Raw genomic sequence first — 19,883 nt, forward strand, 5'->3', positions numbered from 1 at the left:
TTTTTCCTATTCAACCCCCCTTTTTTGCCTTTTTCCTTCACTGCGGAGCCTTTTGCCCAGGCTATTTCCTTTGGTTTTATGTTTCTGTAGGCGTTTGTGACAGGATTTGATCTCGGATGCCGCTTATAGAAGAACCGGTTTTTCTTTGACCTCTCTGAAGTCTAAAGCATTTTAGTACGACTAAAGAACCTTTCGTTACAAAGATTTCAGTTGATTTTCTTTTCTCCGAAATCAGTGGAACTGAAAAGCACGTAGTTGTTAGTGAATGTGATGATTTTCTGGTTCCCTGCTATGTTTGACGACTGACCCTTAAGCCAATCAAAATCCGTCATTTATGATGTAGTGGTCCACGAGTAATAGCCAATCAAATAATTTTTCACAATTTCGGGAAAATCACGATTAGCAACGGTGAATCACAGACGCCCCTTCTCCGAATTTTCCTGTGGGGAGGGGGGGTCTGTACACAGGCTATCCTCAAAGCGTTCGCTTTCATTTCACTGAGCTTCCTCAGCCACATCAAAGTTGACGTAATCCGCATCATTATAATCATCCAGGTTGATATAAATCTGTTTAAATAACAAAATAAGCACAATACGTTATTCAACAATAAATATCGTCCATTTACTGGAGAAAAAAAAAGGTTTTTTTTTCCCTTTGGCTGTTAAAAAAAACTAAAATAAACTAATAATAATAATAATAATAATAATAATAATAATAATAATAATAATAATAATAATAATAATAATCACATCAAAGAAACAACTCACCAGCTCACAAGATCATACGAAGGGTTTCATATTTGTTAGGGAGGTGGTTTTTGTAGTGCAATGGGGTAGGGACGGTACATGAATTTTTCCCTATCGTTTGATAGTGAAAATGAACAAATCAATTTTAAAACAGCCTATAAAATAGTTATTGGGAAGGAGTTGGGAGGGGGGCGGGGAGACTCAAGTTATACTGCAAGTAGGCTCTCTTAGTTACGTAATAGAATGCGGTGAAAGACTAAGGGCCAATTATTTAAACCAAGTAAAGCCAGCGTTTAAGAAAACTGCGTTCTAAGCCATTTTCAGTTTGCCGAACGCTTTTACGTAAACACCGTTTACCAAGAACAGTTTCATGAAAGAATTTAGCGTAGACTAGAAAAGCATTTTTCTTCTTGAAATAACCCATTGATGAAGAGACCTGGAGGTCCAAGGATTTTTTAAACCGCGGTTTAAGTAAGACTTCGTCTAAATAACCGACCCTAAATAAAAAAAAAAAGTCTTATCAGGAATTGGAATTTTTGTTAAAAGTGAGGAAAACTGTAAGGGTCACCTGACATAGATATACCGGTTATGAAAAAAAAAAAAAAAAAAAAAATGAAAATTCATGTATTTATCTGGAAATTTGCCCCTTGTGTTTTGATTTTTTGTTCTTTAAACTTTAAGCACGCAATCTAGGACCGGGTTGACCTTTTTAGTTTCCTACTCTGTAACATAGATCAGAAAAGCAACTTAAAATAATCTCTTTGAATCCGCCATACCCCGTCACCCTGTCCTAATCTCGAAAGCGCTGGTCTTGGCTTGCTTGCCGCAAAAGCATAGTCAGAAATAAATGCTAGTGAAAGGATCAAATCAGTCTCTACCTTAGTATCTTTTATCAGCCTATTAGCAGCAGTGCAGATCCACTTGAATGTCGGGCGCTCTTCAGGTTTCTCAGACCAGCATTCAGACATAATGGAAAACCTGGAAAACACGATAATTATCACCCTCAAAATGTCTTAATATAATATATACTCGGTGATTTACCTTCCCACCTGAAAAAAAAATGTAAAAAGGTATATCTATTAATATCGCGAAACATAACGTCGATCGACTACTACAGAACTATCATCAATCCATCCATCAACTTATCAACCCCTCCTTTTAATAATCAATCGAGTGACAACCACAATTCACACTCTCAGAAAGGAATTGAGGGTTAGCACTTGTTTCAGGTTGCTATGATACTAAGTTACTCACAGTTCCTCAGAAATATGGATTGGACGTTGCATCCGATATCCTCTTTCAAGCATAGACACCGTCTGCCTAGCAGTGAAACCGGGATACGGCGAGTCACCTGTAAAATAGATTTAATGATTGTGCATTAACCATTACAATACTTATTTTTGTCCCTAAAAGTAAGTCATATAGATGCGCAATTGTTTCTCAGTTACCTATTGTAAAAACCTCCCAGAGAACAATTCCGTATGACCACCTAAAAGGAGAGAAAACAAACATAAGAAAATTTTCTTAATAGTACATTGGTTACGGAGAATTCATTAATAATTTATGTTATGATTATCACACACATCAGAAACAAACAAACAAAAAAATGATCACGGAAATGATTTCTGCTCCCAATAGCAAGGGGAGTCTCAAGATCGATCTTTCTACGTTAACACAACTCACAAAGCGGCCCACTGGATACGTAAACCACACAAGGGACAGCTATCAGTTAAAATGTCTAAAGTGCTCATTTTTTTTTTTGGGGGGGGGGGGGAGGGGGGTGGTTACAATTATGCATGCTCCAAAGCAAAAGTAGCTAGGTCCTTAAAAAGAACTTGGCATATTTCATTGTAATTTACTACGACGACTATCTAGAATGTGGCTACTAACACGTCACTCATCGTGCTGGATTCACCGTGAAAGAGAGACTCTGGAGGCATCCACTTGACTGGAAGTCGAGCCTTTGGCAAAAAAAAGAAGAAGAACGTTGTCAAATGAATAAGCAAACGAAAAAGAAAAAAAAAATGTGGCGAATAGCCGTTTTTCTTTTAGATTGGTTTCAGAATTTTTTTCAAGCTTAACTCAGTTGCAGGCAACAACTATACAGTATGTTGCCCAGTATCCGGACACTTCAGTTTAAAATTGCAATAACTTTCCTTTGTTAATCGCAAGAGCTCTGAAATTTGGCCCAGAGAAAATCTATCTAGTCCTTAATATGACGAAAGTCAGTTTAACTTTTTTGCCTTTGTTTCCATCGCGAAATTAATATTTTTGCAGAGCTCCTATGTTGCCCAGTATCCGGACAGCTGGCCCAGTATCCGGACACAACAATAACAACGTCATTGTACATAAATTTCGACAGGCAAGCGACTTATAAGCTTCTCTTGCACTTGCAAAGTAGTCTGGCAATCGATTCCGAAAATATAACCTAGCATCGTGAAATAAAACATAACAAATGACTGGGGTATGGTGGGGAACGCGAGCGGCTGTTTTAAAAATGGTATAATTTCTCACGTCTTTGTCTAGGAACTTTTTCACTGATTTAAGGAAGGCATCCGTGGACATGCCGAAGCCGCAGTTTGCAAGCTCAATTAGCCAATCTGCAAAAGACTTTCTTTCTTTATTTTTTATTTAAAGAAAAGCTTGGGGAAGGGACCTCAACCCGACGGTCAAAGGTCACTCTCCTATTTAGTCTGACCTGCAGTGTTGATTTCTTCATGCTCAGTCCCCACAATAAGCCTGCTTTTCTAGCACTAATTCCTCCTTCTTTCACATCTCTCAATCCCTTTGTGACATTTTTTAGACCATTGCAACCCCATTCTAGCTGTCCCAACTGGGGAAAGTATGAGAATTCCAGGTTCAACTCGGACGCTTTCAGTTATATGTAGAAAATGCAGTCACGCGAAACAAGCGGCGCACACGAAATCAAGTCGCCTCTGAATGAGTGAAGAAAATTTCCATACGGAGTTGAGTAGAGTTACATTTTACGACTATATCATATATCCTAAGCTTTAATTATAGTCACTGATATGAAATAAATCTTATCCGGGGAATGTACACAGCTAATTCATCGATTCAGTACAGCAAAGAAAAAACTGTCCGGATACTGGGCACATGACATCAAAACTTAGTGAATGTTTCTGGCTTCCGTTATTCCAAACAAATCGAATTTCAAGAAGAATTAATAAACTTTCTGAAAACCTGACTTCCTTAAGTATCTTCACTTTAAAAATAAAACAGTTTCTTTGAAAATATCACACACTACCGTCCCTTTTCTGACCAGCACTAACTTTACTGCGCAGTAAACAGCGTAAATATTAGCCATGAAAAGTTTATTCACCTGAACAGAACGGCGTCTTCTGCGACTGTTTCGCAAGCTTTCAAATCGCCAAAAATTTCATCTTAAAGCTGAAATGTTCAGCTTTCATTCGAAATACTTCGTTTACCGAGAACTGAAAAGGGCGCCTCAAAAATTGAGTTTCTGTTTCAAGTGTCCGGATACCGGTACCGTCCGGATACTGGGCAACATACTGTAACACAAAGAAGACTAAATGCTACCTGTGATGAGCGAACATAAATGTCATCATTTACGTCACGGGCAAGTCCAAAGTCAGAAATTTTGCACACTTGGTTTTCGCCAACAAGAATGTTGCGAGCAGCCAAATCACGATGAATGACCTAAAATAAAAACAAACAATTAAATTAATTAATAAAAAAAGCTAGAGGATCTAGTTCTTGAGCTGTATGGCAATAATTTTTTTCTTAGCTCTCGAGCAGCCAAAAGTGGAAAAACTCCTAGAGTGTGTCTCCTTTATTGTCTGAAAAGTGAAACATGCATCCAAGAAAGTTTCATAACATTTTTGGTTTTGTGGAGGGTTTTCTTATATTCAAAACTGATAAAAAAGGGACCATGTATTTAACTGCGCCACTACATACCAGAGGTGTCTTAAAAACGACAAAGTCTGGCAACATGGGTTAAAATTTCAGAAATTGCGACGGGTGTATTGCTGTGCTTTGCTGTTATTAGGTGTTAAGCAAAGGACTTTGTAGACTATTATCGTAGATAACCTTCATTGTGGCCAAATAATGCATTCCATCAGCTATCATCCATGCGAAAGATAAGAGATCCTTGGCTGTGAGTTTGGACGCGGGTTTCTTCTCTCCTGTGTTGTAGCTGTCTGAATGGCCTCTGCTCTTCCTTAGATATCCCAGTAGATCACCATACGGCAAATACTCCAAGACGATAAGAAGAGGATCTAGAGACATGCATAAGTTTCGAAAAATGAATCCGTTCTAATCGAATGGATAAGTATGAACAGTATTTATGTGATGGAATGGAGAGTTTTTTGCTTTGGTTTTCAGACACTCGCTGATTTCCTTGAGTTCATCTATACACTGTCATGCATTTGAATAATTAAACAAATTGAATACCTCAGTTTAACACGGATGCCACTACAGTAACGAATTGATGGAATGTTGGCAGTTCACCCACTTTCCTTTGTTTTGCGAAAACCACCATTAATACCAGTGCGCAGGTCTTTGGAAGTGTGGCTCTTTTTTTTTTTTTTTGTCGTCTTCTTTTTGGTTTGGTTTGGTTTGGTTTTGGTTTTGTTCTTTTGTCCTTTTTTTGTTCCTGTAAGTCCGACCTAATCCTTGGTTTGTTTTAAGAAACATATGAATCAAAGGACTAATTATGTTTTGTTTTTATTTTCTTTTGTTTCATTCTTCCCTATTGTCCGCTTTAGTTCCCTAATTTCAAATACTCGCATTAATTGTCTTAATTTTCTGTTTGTCGTTGTTTCGTTTTGTTTTTCGTTTTTGTTTGTTTGTTTTTGTTTGTTTAAGCTGTCTTTTTGTATCGAGTTGCACTCAGGAGATGTGGGACTTACTTACCACAGATGCTACAGCAGCCAATCAGCTTCAAGATATGAGGGTGAGGCTTGAGTCTCTTCATAACATTCAGCTCTGTAACCATATCTTGTTTATCTTTGTCAGTGGCGCTTCCTTAAATTCGATAAAACAATGTGCCGGAATCATCCTTTTTAGCAGGTAGTAGAACCTAATTCTGGTTTCACTCAATGGATGCTACCCACAATCACTATACTCTAGGTTTCGGAAACTCGATACGAAAATAAAGATACATGTATAAAAGTATTAAATCATGCTTATTGCTGTAGAGGTTGTCGCTGATGTTGTTTAATTTCCCTTTGAGGTGACACTGAATGACCACACAATACAAACCACACACTAATTATTTAAGAATATATAACCAAAACTATTGGATCAAATTGTCCAGAAACGTAACACTAGCTAAGAAAAGTGATTATACGCCCTTTCGATCTAAGTTTATGGTTAAGATAAGAATCACGATATACATGTAAACGTTAATAATACGTCTTGGAAATCGTGTCGCCAGCGAGCTAGCCTTTCCACAAGGATGATACTTAACATGTATAAAGAGGCAATAAAAACCCTAGGCAGATCTTACCTTTAAGAGATTTCACAGCCACTGTATCGTTCCCCATGGTGGCTTTATATACTTCACCGAAGTTACCACTTCCTAGTAATCTTTTTAATTTAACGTCATCCCGTTTCAGCTCAAAGGATTGAATTTCACTAATCTCCATATACTGAGGAGGGTGATTTATTACGTGGTTTACGTCGTCTTCTTCTTTTTCTATGACATCCTTGTTAAACTGCCCTGTCGGATGACTGTACGTCCTCCCTAAATATGACATATTGCATAAAATATTGTATTAAAACGGGAATAAATCATTTCAATATTGTTAGAGCAAATCATTATTAATGTTTTCCCATACCTCGCTCCTTAAGAGGCATATTGTCTGCCTTTTTATTTCTTCCATTACCCCTGAAGTAAAGGAACAGATCAGAAACATAAAAATAGGGAAGAAGAAGTAGAAGGAAGAAAATGAGTAGGAAAGAAAATACCTTCTGCTACATTGGCGTATCATTCACCCTTGAGTACCAATGCAAAAGCTCAGAATTTAATCCCTACACAGTTGAAACGTAGCACGTTTAAATAAAGATAGGGCGATTTTCGTATGACCTTAAAAAATTAGTTTCGGTAAGTGTTCCTTATTTTTTTTCTCAGCCAATGGATGAAAAAATCAAAACAAGGACTCTTCGTTTCCTGCCAAAGAAAACCTTAATATATGGAGAAGGCATTGTACGATTGGCCAATTGTGTTACGGTATGACGTCAAAGCGAAGTATCGGTTGATTTCTAGAAAGTGAAGTTCTCGGGCAAGAACTTTTTTCACCTGAGCGTCACGCGCTTATTGTATCCGTTTGATAAATTACTAAAATCGCTCTATTTCCTTCCGTTTGTTAACCCGTACCAAACCCAACACTAAATTTAGCATATTTTTGATATATTTTTAAAAACTGTTTTTAATTAATTGTATTTGAGAACTTCATTTAAAACAGGTACCAAATTCTATTTTTAATTGTGTTTTAATCTGTTTTTAATGGTGTTTTAACCTGTTTTTAATGGCGTTTTAACCTGTTTTTAAAGGTGTTTTAACCTGCCTGCTTTTAATGGTGTTTTAACCTGCTTTTAATGGTATTTTAATCTGTTTTAACGGTGTTTTAACCTGCTTTTAATGGTGTTTTAATCTGTTTTATTACATTAATAAAATAAAAACTTAAGCATTTTCCTTGTAAAAAAACTTGAAAATAGAAGCAAGTTTTCAAAAACACCCTTAAAAGCCAGCTGAAAAACCCTTTAAAAATGAAATCACTTATATCTGGAGTTGTCTAAACCACGTACATGTATGTCTTGCGAATTTTCTTTAAAACTGACCATATTCACATATGATTGTTTGTTAAAAATTAAAACACTACTAGAAAAGTGTGTTCTAAAATTGTCTAATCAAATCCCCAAGGTTTAATAAAGATATCTAAAGGAAAATATAGTTTACTTTATTCTTTCCTACTATAATACAACTATTAGCCAAATTCATTTGTACAAAACAAAGGTCACAAGTTGTTGGTACAGTAACTGCCTAATAAAACACTAAAGGATCTCAGTGTGCAAAGAAAGTCAGTTTTACAGCCTGTCATTCGGGCAAGCAGTAGCTAGCATGTACTATAGCCCACAAGTCATTTCAACTAGCCCCAAAACCCTTTTTGATTAGCAGGATTGATTACAATCTTTCTGTGATTTGAATTTTCCCAAAAAACAGCACTTGCCTGTCTGGCAAGTTAAGAGCAAAAATCATTAGCCCGATGGCAAAATCCACGAGCACTGGCCTATCGGACACTAATTTCTTCGCTTGCTGAGGATCATTCAATGAAACAACAGCTACAGATCTGGAAACAGATAGGCCGAATGAACAAAAACCTAGAATATACTTCACTGGTATAACTGAAATAAATAAGAATGCCGGATAGACATAATTATATTTGTTTGTTCCACATGAAGCTTGATTTAATATTGCTTAGAGGTAATTTCTTCTCTAAGGCAAAGTTTCATAATAACAAGTACTGTACATGTAATTGGCAAAACTAAGCGAAATATAATAACATGCCTTCTAGCTGCCTTATCCAACAAACATTAAGTTGTACTGTTGCTGGGACAGGCAATTTTCCTCCACCATTTAAATTCAGGAATGAGGGTTAGGGTACAAAATATGTAATCTACACTATGTTGACAGCACCTGAGTTCCTGTACATCACGGTCTGTTTGTGTTGTTAATTTTCATGACACTGTTCTACTTTCACAAGAAGTCTGCTTGACTGTTTGACATATATTACTTTCAATCAAACAGAGAAACTCTGTTAATACAGATACTGAGGGGACCATAATAAAAATGTAAAAAGCTACTGTTAGAGAAATAAAACAGGGCACTAGCATCATTAAACTTAAAAATCTGTGAACATTGACATGTTGTTTCAATTAAGTAATTAACAGTATTATTTTTTTCAATTTGAAAAAAGCATATGTACACTTTATGTCTTATTACAGCAAACAGTTGATAAGAAAGAAACCGTATTAGTAAGATTAACCAAGATTAGTTGTGACCGAATTTTTTGGACTGAAAAAAGGTTTCTGCATTCCTTACGTTATTCTTACTAGCATTGTCCTAATAACTATTAGTCAATGGGTGTCTGTATAAAATTGTTTGAATTTAGAGAAAAAAGTGAGGATTCACTCCCATACAGATGTAGGTCCTAAGAAAACATTTTTTTGTGTGTGTGACCTGATAAATTGCTGTTCTTTAGTGCATAAGGAATATGAACAAGGCAAACAAAATTTATGCTACAATGTAGATGCAGTGTAGCACAGGCCATACAAAGAAACTAGCAGGCATATCTGTGTAGCTTAAATAAACAACAGTTCTTTGGGATTGTCAGAAAAGGAAATTACTCGTCTACTTTCAAAGAGTTAAGTACAAGAATGGTGCAACAAAATGCTTGGGTCCTGGTTGTTTACATGTAACAAACTAAATGTCAAAATATCATGTTCCTGAAACTTTTTAGGAATTCCCAAGCAGAAAAATAACCATGTTAGGCTTAACTGAGCCAATATAAAAAGTTACTTTAGCAATAGACCACACTTTCTATGGGTTTACCGGCGTGATAGCCCACTTGGCATGTTGGGAGAATGGAGTCTTTTAGGTAAAAAAATATGGTTTTAGTACCGTGATCAAGTCATGTCTTCTCTCTAAAGTCATCATAAGCCAATCATGACTCACGATACTCACGATTTAATGGCGCTGAACTTTCTCAAAACTCAGTTCAGTCAAACAACAAACAGCAGCACTTCAAAACACGAGTTTTGCACTCATTACATGATAAGTTACGAAAGCTGTTTTACAGGAAAAGTCCACCTTTATTCCTGCGAACGTACAATGAAAGAATACGTTCATGGTTTGTTTACTACAGAAGTAGAAATTAATTGAACATCAGACTCCACGCAGCTGTACTTTGTTGAGTCAAAAATTTCGTGCCTACAGACGGAACTGGCAGCTATTGTAATGGAGGACTTCATTCACATTTTACAAGCCGCAGTGGTTTAAGATCTGTTTTCTGGACTTTGTTATGATCAAGAAATGCTGCGCTAACGACGTGGCTGCATTTGCGAAGTTGTCGTATGTAACTTTATATGCACGTACAGCCTCCGATGGAAATATGTCAGTGGCGGAGAAAGGTTTCTTTGCCGTAGCCAGATATTGGCGTTAATATTTGTCGATTTGTAAAGTCAGGTGGTTTGAGGTAGGTTATGGCGTCGATATCACCGAATAATTTGTGCAAATGTTGGAAAAAACCTGCCCGAAACTCTGACATCTTTCATCATCGTTGGCAGTTTTGTTTACAACCTACAGCGGCCGATTTTTTACCGTATCTTGATCAGAGATCTCTTTTTGGAACAATTTCTTTCATTAAGGAATTTAATTTTGACATAACATAAATCAAGAATGCTAAAACTATCCGTTTTGTTGTCGGTTGGCACATGGTTAAGTTTTCCTGGAGACGTTCTACACCAGAAACTCACACAGTTGTTGTCTTTCTCTGCGATTTGGCATCGTCGTGAAATGTAAACTGCTTTCCAGCTTTGTGCTTTATTACTTCTAAAGCTATGGCAGTAATAAAATGTGGAAACCAATGCTTTTGATATTAAGAAGGGCTGGGTAACAAACTTGTTCTGTTTTTTAGCCTTTCTAAACTCATTGTTTGCAGATCAATAGCCGGTTTTGTTTATGGCTCGTGGTCCAGATGCCTTTTTCTATGGGTTTACCGGTATAATAAACCATAGGTTTTTGACTAATCAGATCACGCGTACTATCTCAGTTATTTTATAAATGTCTAAAATATATAATCTCATTATTGAATACTTGCCAACAAAACCTACATTCATTCTCGCAAGACCTAACACAATAATATTTGATTCCACTAAAATCATCATGAAGCTTGCAAGGCCTGAGCTAGAGCATTCACTATTGGTTAGGTGGTTGGTACTACTATTTGTGAGCGAAAGAGGACGGAGACAAAGCCTAATGAACGTGACACATTTGGCGTGAGAGCAAGAATGTAATCTGATCAATTAACTGTAAAAGAAAATAGTCGTTTTGATACGAACTTTAATAAGAAGTGAAACTGCAAAACTATTGCGATTACCTGATGTATAGTTATTGGGCGTGAACAAGAAAAACAAATGTCGCAAAATATTGATTGAACACCGCGACTGAATTGATTGTGTCTGAACGAGATGCATCGCCTGGTGTATCGACCGGTAAGCAAACACATATAAACAAAAGCCAAAATGGCTCTTGGTAAAAAATTTATTGACAGCGCTCTTCGAAAGGCCATATATCCAACTGTCCTTTTCATAACGTTTATGCCTAGACGTTCCAATTTAACAGATTATTCTAAAATAACGAACAATCTTACTCACATTTATTCGCATCGCGAAGACTCAAACAGTACGTGTGTCCACCAGTGAACTTAGATCCGTTCCTTTAAAAGTAAAAGCCAGTCGCTGACAATTCGGAGCCTGTCAGTTTGTTCGCGCGTTTTCATTTCAAGGTCATATGAAAATCGCTCTATAGACATCAAATTTAACATAACGCAAGGATTTAGCAGGCAAAAATGTTCAATGCTTAACCTTTTAAAGCAAAGGATGACGATGATAATGACGAGGATGATTAACAGCAGACCACCGCCTCCCGCAACGCCGGCAATCACCATCTTGGTCTTGAATGATAATCCTTGAACAATATATCAAGTAATTACAGTGGAAAATACCTTTTAAATGAGGATAGTTTGTGAATATACTGTAAAAATAGCCAGTTTTAATCCTGTTTGGAGAGATTTCAAGGTGTTCGTCATTTTAAATGACAATTTAAATTGAACTGCCTCTTAAACCTTCTTCAAACATGTTTTAACTATGCAACTTATAAGCTGTTTAAGGTCGTAGACGAGGAAGTATATTCAACGTACCCCTAGAACAGAGGGTTACAAGAAACTCTGCACAATGACAATTGAAATACTAAAACCGGCAATATTAGAACTGGTGCGATATATTTCCGTTTTTATTCCCTCTTTATATAGGTAAGAGCAGACTTCCACATTGGCCCGAGCCTCGACAAGCGCCAAACCCTGAAAGCGCTAAAAGTAGATGATGACCGGTAATTTTGTTAGATGTGTTGCCGAAATAATCTAAAAAAGTGAGTTGAACAGATTCATTGTCAGTGCAAGAAAAGTTGAACAATCAACATTACCAGACAAATTGTTTGGGATTGTAAATCTCTTTAGGCCAGGTGACCCTTGTCCGAAGTTGTTGACGGCAGTTACCTACAAAAATAAAAAAGGCAAATTGCTAGGACATTTGGTTGTCTTGACGTGCCTTTAAAAGAACATAGCCACCATAGCTTACCCAGCCAGTAACCAGGCCCTAAATAGTTCCTTTGCAAAGGCTGTCAAAGCCTGAAATAAATAACCAGTCAGACGGTCAACCCAACACCGCCCGGCTAGCTCAATTGGATACGCGTCAATCTGCCAAACGAGAGGTCGCCGGTTCAAAGCTTGACAGCCGCAATATGTATAAAAAGGGATATTGATGCTGGTGCTACTGCTACTGCTACTGCTACTGCTACTGCTGCTGCAGCTGCTGCTGCTGCCGCTGATGATGATGATGTCAGTTCGTCAATAAATCAACAGTCATATACATAGTCTGCTACACAGCCGTTTTTAGTGTCGTCACGCAACGCTCCTCCCCATTAGCAGACTAAGGTTGTCAAACCTGAAATAAATAACCAGTCAGACGGCCAGGTGTTCGACCCAACACCGCCCGGTTAGCTCAATTGGATAAGCGTCAATCTGCCAAGCGAGTTGTCGCCCGTTCAAAACTTGGCAGGTGCAATATGTATAAAAAGAGATACTGATGCTGGTGCTGCTGGTGCTGCTGCTGATGATGATGTCATTTCGTCAATAAATCAACAGTCATATTCAGTAAATCAGTTCCAGGTTCACGATGGTTAAAAAGAAAACAACGTACCTGGAACTGGTAAGTTTGTCCGGCACTTAATTTTTGAATCCGTTGTTCTGTCTCTGGGGTTGTCAAACTTTCATGGTCAGAAGTGTCATCCACGTCAAAGTACGTCACCATGTATTTTTCTATTATGCCATTTTTGCATTTTAGTTTCCATGACAATACGGTAGCTCCATCTTCGGCTTGCTGTACAGACACTTCCGGTATGCCAGGAACTGTCGCGAAAAACGCAAGTATGGATAGTTGTAAACAAGTGACATCACGACAAAAGAAGTAACGAGACATCTTTTGTATCTTTTCCAAGTGAATCCCGCGTTAGGAACATCATAAGAGCCCATCCCTCCGCTTTCAATATGCATACTCTATGAGAGGAGACTAAGATTCCTTCTTTCATTTTAAAGTTAAAAAACTCCAATCAACAAGAATGGTTAAACCTTAACACATTTCTACACTGAATTAAAAAGAACCGTTTAGGTTTAAGGGAAAAAAAGGCAATAAAATGAGGAACCAATTTCGATCCTACAACAGCCGGTAGTCTGCCTGCCCACTGGAATACCGTCGGAGAGCCTTACAAGGTGTCTTCTATGTTACGAAGAGACTAATGTTTGCCAGTTGAGAGACTCTCTCCATTAATATATGCGCTAGGCCTGCACTGTATACCCATACGAACGTTCAGAATAACTCTGATATTTAATTATTCTCCTTACAACCAATTAACAGTCATGAAAGAAAAGACGTGACAGTTACACTAATAACCTACAGATTTTGTCTTATCAAAATTAAACAAAGCCATTGAATTACCAGATCCGTTTGTTATGAATGTTATAGTGGTGCTTCCTGCTTCGACTTTGTGCTTTCTTGCGGCTACCTCACTGACTCTGTTCTTGGCCACGATCTTGCAAGTGTAGTTCACAAACGGGGAAAGCAAACCTGTTGTCCCCGGAATCGTCATTGTAGTGGCGTAACTTTTTTTCATAAATACGAACCCTGCATTGTCATCACCACCACAGATTTCTTCACTACAGTCCTTGCCATCAATTTCGCAAGTGCGCTGACATTTAACTTCGTAGAATACTTGGTCACCAGTTATATTAGGAGGCATCCAGTTTATCTTTGCTGAAGTTTGGTTAACAAAAAGTGTAACAACATTTCTCGGGTGCGATGGGATGGCTAAATAAGAAAAGAAATGAATTAACACAATAAAGAGATTTTATTCCGCCAATAATCAAGTTAAAAAAATGTATTATTTTATTTATAACTTTAATCTTTTGCTCATTCTTAGGATTCGCCTCTTACTTGTACGAAACTATTGACATGAGTGAGTCAATTGATTAACTTTTTTAACGGACTATTATTGTGTACACATCGGTCGATTAATTGGTTGGTTACTGAGTTGGTTGGTTGGTTGGTTGGTTGGTTGGTTGTTTGATTGATTGATTGATTGATTGATTGATTGATTGATTGATTGATTAATCAATTGATCATTGCCGTAAATGCTGAATGAGAAGTAAGATTTCGGAATCACATTAGAATAAATCATAGCAAAACGAAGAGTGCCCACAAAAAAGGAAAAATAACTGATTACACACCGGTACAGTTAAGCCCCTTTGCGTCGTTGTAAGTTCCCTGTGAACAAGCTGAAATAAAGGGAAAATAGTAAGTATAATTTAAAAGGATGTTTATATACATACAGTCGAACCTCCCGTAAGCGACCACCCAAAATGCAAAGGCTTGGTGGTCGCTTACGAGAGTCGAACCGCAAGAGCGAAATTTTTAAGTCAACCTAGAATGGAGTGGTATATTCATGTTACAGAAATAATGAGAGTTCACTTTCGCCTGCCAATTACTGGTAGTTTTATTGACACAATCATTTAGCTATACTATGTGAGAGTTCATACAGGGAAGTGCACTTAATTACGCGCATTATAAATTTGTGGTTGAAAAATGTTACTTGTGAACGTGACTTCTAAACCATCTGAAGAACAAAAACTCATCTTCTTAAACTGAAACCTGGAAATATAAATCCTTCTTAAGGGTAATGGTTAATACTGTAATTATAGATCGAACTAATAAACACAGTCATAGATGTGTAGACAATTATGGCAGCCAATTCAAAGAATAAATTCCCTTTTGTCCATTTTTACAATGTACTTCACTGTTTAGTAAGACCATGTGTCAAGTGGTCGTTTAGCGGAGGTTGAAAGCAAAAGAAAATTCTAAAACTGTCAGCCGAAAAAGTGGTCGCGGTCGCATACGGGAGGTGGTCGCGCATTTACGAAAAGTTCCAGTATGGCTTTGACTGAGGACATTTTTGGTATTTTGGGAAGGTGGTCGCCTGCGGCAGGTGCTCGCACGTGGAAGTTCGACTGTATTATAACCTTAAACCTTTGCCTGCTACGTCGCAACATCGCTGACATTCTACACCGTGGGCTGGCTACAACGCAGGCTATCCGTTACTTTCACAGTAACCGGTCGCCGGGGCAATCTCTTTACTCTTGCCTCCAAAACATAGAAACAGTTTAGTAAAATTTGTTTCAAACTCGACTACAGATTTACGCTCTAGTTTGCGTTCTTGATAAGTGTTTATAACGGCTTATACCTCTTTTTTAGTCTATGGCTTGGGTGGCCCATACCTCCCCCTCATCCCCGCCACCCCCCTCCCTCCCCCCCCCCCACCCCCGCTCCAATTCCCTCCAGGCATTTGTCGGGCATCTATCATTTTGTTTTGAAAAAGCTGCAAATGCCCCACGGTGGCCCGTGCGCTCATACATTTACGAAAACCCCACTGTGGGGCTTAAAAATACGGTGCAAATGCATGACTGTGTGCTAGGACAGTGATGGAACGAAATGCACGCAAATCGTTTTAAAGGATAGGTATTTAAAATATTCCTTATAAAGCTATCTAAATAGTTATATTTTTTTTCTAGTGAAATTTTGAAAAAGGAACGACGAGGTTTTCTGACAAATCTCCACCACCGGGACCGACAAGATGACAAATGCCCGGGGGAATGGGCACGCTTGGAACAGACTGAGCCATTACTTTTTTCGCCTACGATTTTCCTGTCCACTAAACAGTCCAAGCAAGGACCGCCTTAAATTTAACAGCGCAAAAGCTTCAATTTTGGAGACATGCCCACATTTCCATGAGAGACCCATTAAGATTGGTGGTTAAAATATTCATTAACTAGCACATCGCACATGCCTCGCCTTTCCACAGACGGAACTAAACTTTTGGCTAAGTATGTCCGAGAAACAGGGCCGAAATCCTCTTTCTGGGCCCCCAGCTGTGGAACCAGGATTTGAGAATACGCGCCATACATAATTAGCCTCTCCAATCAGCTTGAAGGGAAATTCGAAACGGCTGTCCGTTACTAACCGGAGTTGGATAACGTCTACGACGCGGGCTAGCATATGTCCATCATCCTATAACTACCCGATGTCACAAGTAACTAGCAGGTAAGACCAATCTGAAAGGTAGTTATTACCATATCGGTATCTATCATACCTGTACATGTCTCTCCAACATTTTCCTTGTCTTCATTGCAGACGCATTTCCCTTGAAACTGACTGACATTCCACTGACCACTGCTTTCACACGTAATATTCAAACTTCCTTGAACATGGAAAGAGTCTACAGTACATGTTCCTCCCACTAGGATGGACTCAAAGACACTTGATGGAGCTACTGTTTCCCGCAATTTGACCAGACTGTCGTGGAGTGTTGTTTCGGGACAAATGTTATAGGTAATCCTGACGGAAGACAAAATTTTGCAGCCACCTTGATCGAGAAATCCAAGAACAATATATCCCTTTGTTAGCTGAAGTGCTATAGAGATGGTTTCGCCGCTACCCTGACGGCGGATAGTAGCAATTTCTCTGTAAGAACTGTTGCTGGTCACGGGATCCGGTATCAAATCAGATGTGACCTTTAAATCGGATTCCCATACAAAGACTCGAATATTGTCGGTACAAAACGTGTTGGGATGACTGGAACAAAAGGGATTTATTGTGTATCTGACGGAAACGCTCACTCTGTCAATGCCGTGAACATCAATAAGTGTACTTCGTAACCAATTTTTCGGTTCTTGGAGAAACGAACTACACAATGTATAATGATTGCTGGGTCCTGGAATGTAATCCCACTGAAAATAACCAAAGAAAGAGACAAACTTTTTAGTCTGCAAATGAAAACAAAAATTATACTGTAACACTAAGGTACGAAAAGCCAATCGCTTACTGAGAAGCAAAAGCAGTATGGTGCCCAGCACACGCAAATTAGAAGTTCAAAAAACAAATGAGTGTAAAATAACACGGGCATATGGGCAGAAAAAATGACTTAAGAGACCGTTGTACAATAAGAGAGATGCCCGACTTACGGGGGTGTCCTTTGAGAGTGAGGGAGGGTTACTATTATGCACCCTTCATGACCACCGTAAGAAAGCTGCTCTTTGACAAAATGAGATGCTTATAATCTGGATACTGAGTAAAACAACAACAAAACTAGTTGAATTACATTCAACGAAGACTTTCCATTAGTGGTAGTAATCCAGCCTCCCCAATTATTTTCATTTCGTGTTTGATACAACAGCTTTTCTTCTGCTGATATCCATGGTGTGAACGCCAATATGGTACAGATTGCAAACCAGCAAAACTCCATAGAAATAAAAAAATCAGGTCACGGTTAAACCTAAACATAAAAAAAATAAAAAAATAAAATATGAACAGTTTTACCTTCCTCTTAACCTTTTCCCATACTTCGTGAAAAAAAGAACATGTACTTATTCCAGGAGGCTATTATTTTAAGACAGCCACGGTCCTCCTTCTTACAACTTTGAGGTTCGTAATTCAGTAGCACCTTTTCCGGGATTCTGTTCAATCCTAGTACATGCTTTTTACCACGTTTAGGTAGATAAAAGTGCTTCTTCAACATTACAACGATTTAGAGACTTTAAAGGAAGATAGAAGAAGATTGAAGAATAAGGATGAGGGAGGAAGGGAGGGGGGGGGGGGGGGGGGCGGGCAAAGGTTGACAAAACTATCTGTTTTGTACTCTCGGGATATCCAACTTTTTAACAGACTACTGTCTATAAAGCGTTTCACTCGCGTGGCCATTAGCTATGAAAATTTATCGGAACAAAATTACACAAGAAAACGAAATAACCTCCTAGGAATAGTTTGGGGCCAGCGTAACTGGCTTTCTGTTTGGTAGGCAATCACGGCCACTAGCGTATCACTGTTCAGGGGCGCCCCTAGTCTGTTTTCTGTAAAATATCTGTTCGGAGAAGCAAATATTGCCAAGAATCTCCATTAATCGAGGACGGCTAACAATTTCCAAACCGCCTGTACCGTTCCATTCATCTACAATTTTGTTCCAATGATTCTATTTCTCGCGATAGAACGGGTAGATTACACTATAGAGGATTCCAAACTTTAACTGAGCTCATTGCTGTTTTTCTGACATTTAGAGTTCATTTCCTGTGCTTTCTGTATGTCACAGGAATTGGTCTCTGGTTATTTTCTGCTACCAGGGTCTCGAGATTTGACCAAAATTCGAGAAAACGCAAAATATCTTGACTGCCTACCTATTTACACCCCAGTGTAAATAGCTATGCACATGGGGTACTTACCACATTTGCACATATAGTTATCCCTCAGTTTGAAAAAAATTGCACAAGAGAAAATTTGGTGCGAATGAATTGTTTCGTCCAGTGTATTGCTGAATTCATTAAGCTGGTATATGGATACAACAATTGTTCTATAGGAACAAAAGTATTGAAGACTATCAAAATTGACAAAAATGAAACAAAATGTTAAAGGTTATATTCCTCACCTTCAGTTCTTTGATGTATAAAATGCTATCCATTATGGTGGAGACAAGTTCCACTCTAAATTAGAAGATAAAAAAGAGTATCACAATGAAAAGGGAGTAGGGTAGGAGAGAACCTTAAATTGAATAGCGCCTGCGTGCACACCCTCCGTCAGCACCCATCTATAAATCAAAACTTTTGATTTTGACCGCTCATGATACGGCCAAACAAAAATACACAGAATTAATGTACTCATCATCTCCGGCTAACTTTTAGGCATAATTCGAATGACAGAATGGCTCACGTAATTGGACGTCACTTAATGAATTTATATTGCGAATTTAGCAGTGTTGTGATGATGACGTCATTGATTACAACTAAGAAAGTGGAGGATCCGCCATCTTGGATCCGAAATTTTGAATTAATCAAATGTATTCCGTAACAGTCATAGCTTGAACGGTTAATCAACTGTTTAGTAAGGGGGGCCTTAAAAGTCTCCCCCCCCGGTGTAAATAGGGTTAATCTTAACATAATTATTGTGACGCGATTTTTACTTTTCTCGCTGCTCTCAAATACTAGAATAAAGAATGTTCCCCTTGTTTTAGTTCCTTCTGTTCCCTTCCATCTTCTTTTTTAAACGATTTTCTAAGATTAAAAATGTCCTTTCTAACAAAGTCAACAAAAACTGAAGTATTATGAACTGTCTATACAAGCATGTATTCTTTAAATACAATGATTAAGATAACGTTAATGAAAAAAAAAATAGATAATAGCACTCTCCCAATTCTTTTCCCCTCGTTCTTTGCCAGCATTCCGTACTTTGCTAAAAATGGCTAACCTCTGATAAGGAACCCTTGTGAAGGCAAATCCACAACAACAAATCAGTAAGGGTCAGCTGGATATTTAGGACACCTTGATCTGTATTCAGTGAGATCTTCAATTGCTGGTTTTCTGTGCCACGCCATTCAAAGTAGATCAAAATAAAAATCAAAACCGTTCAATAGATAAAGTCCAGAATCTGGGAAATGAAAGGAGGGAAATATGCAAAGACCCTGGCCAAGATTCAGGTGGGAGGAATATTTCGTATACGAGATATCCGAAGAAAAGTTTTACCCAAATTTTACAAAGATTTGTATGAAGACGCTATGCTGGTGCTCATCGGAATAAGCACCAACATGGCTGACGGAAACCAACAGAAACATCTGTTACCGAGTTTTGCTACAAAATCGTGAATTTATCCTTCGAGGAACTCATAAACCTTAAAGTAATACTTGTTCTAATACATAAACTGTTTAGATAGCAAAATTCCTTGAAATAA

General features: G+C 38.1%; 1 protein-coding gene across 1 annotated transcript; it reads right to left on the reverse strand.

Moving 5' to 3' along the window:
* Window positions 1-494: 494 nt before the first annotated feature.
* Window positions 495-18,621, reverse strand: LOC140942951 (ephrin type-B receptor 1-B-like). Its single transcript, XM_073392012.1, has 18 exons — window positions 18,589-18,621; window positions 16,244-16,936; window positions 15,957-16,042; window positions 14,348-14,457; window positions 13,560-13,928; window positions 12,765-12,973; window positions 11,946-12,061; window positions 11,373-11,486; window positions 6,566-6,615; window positions 6,235-6,471; window positions 5,640-5,750; window positions 4,815-5,002; window positions 4,305-4,424; window positions 2,637-2,707; window positions 2,195-2,235; window positions 2,001-2,097; window positions 1,523-1,724; window positions 495-566 (listed from the first exon to the last, which is right to left on the reverse strand). Exons 1-18 carry the CDS (start codon window positions 18,619-18,621, stop codon window positions 495-497), a joined length of 2,919 nt encoding a protein of 972 aa, XP_073248113.1.
* Between the last annotated feature and the right edge of the window lie 1,262 nt (window positions 18,622-19,883).

Source organism: Porites lutea, chromosome 1, assembly GCF_958299795.1.
Source record: "Porites lutea chromosome 1, jaPorLute2.1, whole genome shotgun sequence".
Lineage (NCBI taxonomy): Eukaryota > Metazoa > Cnidaria > Anthozoa > Scleractinia > Poritidae > Porites > Porites lutea.

Excerpts from the sequence above, each read along its gene's own strand:
- LOC140942951 (XM_073392012.1), bottom strand. The coding sequence starts at position 18,621 with ATGGATAGCATTTTATACATCAAAGAACTGAAG. Across the intron at positions 12,974-13,559 it reads ATTCATAACAAACGGATCTG|TTCCTGGCATACCGGAAGTG; the intron begins GTAATTCAATGG and ends TTTTCGCGACAG. Across the intron at positions 6,472-6,565 it reads TATGCCTCTTAAGGAGCGAG|GGAGGACGTACAGTCATCCG; the intron begins GTATGGGAAAAC and ends TGTCATATTTAG.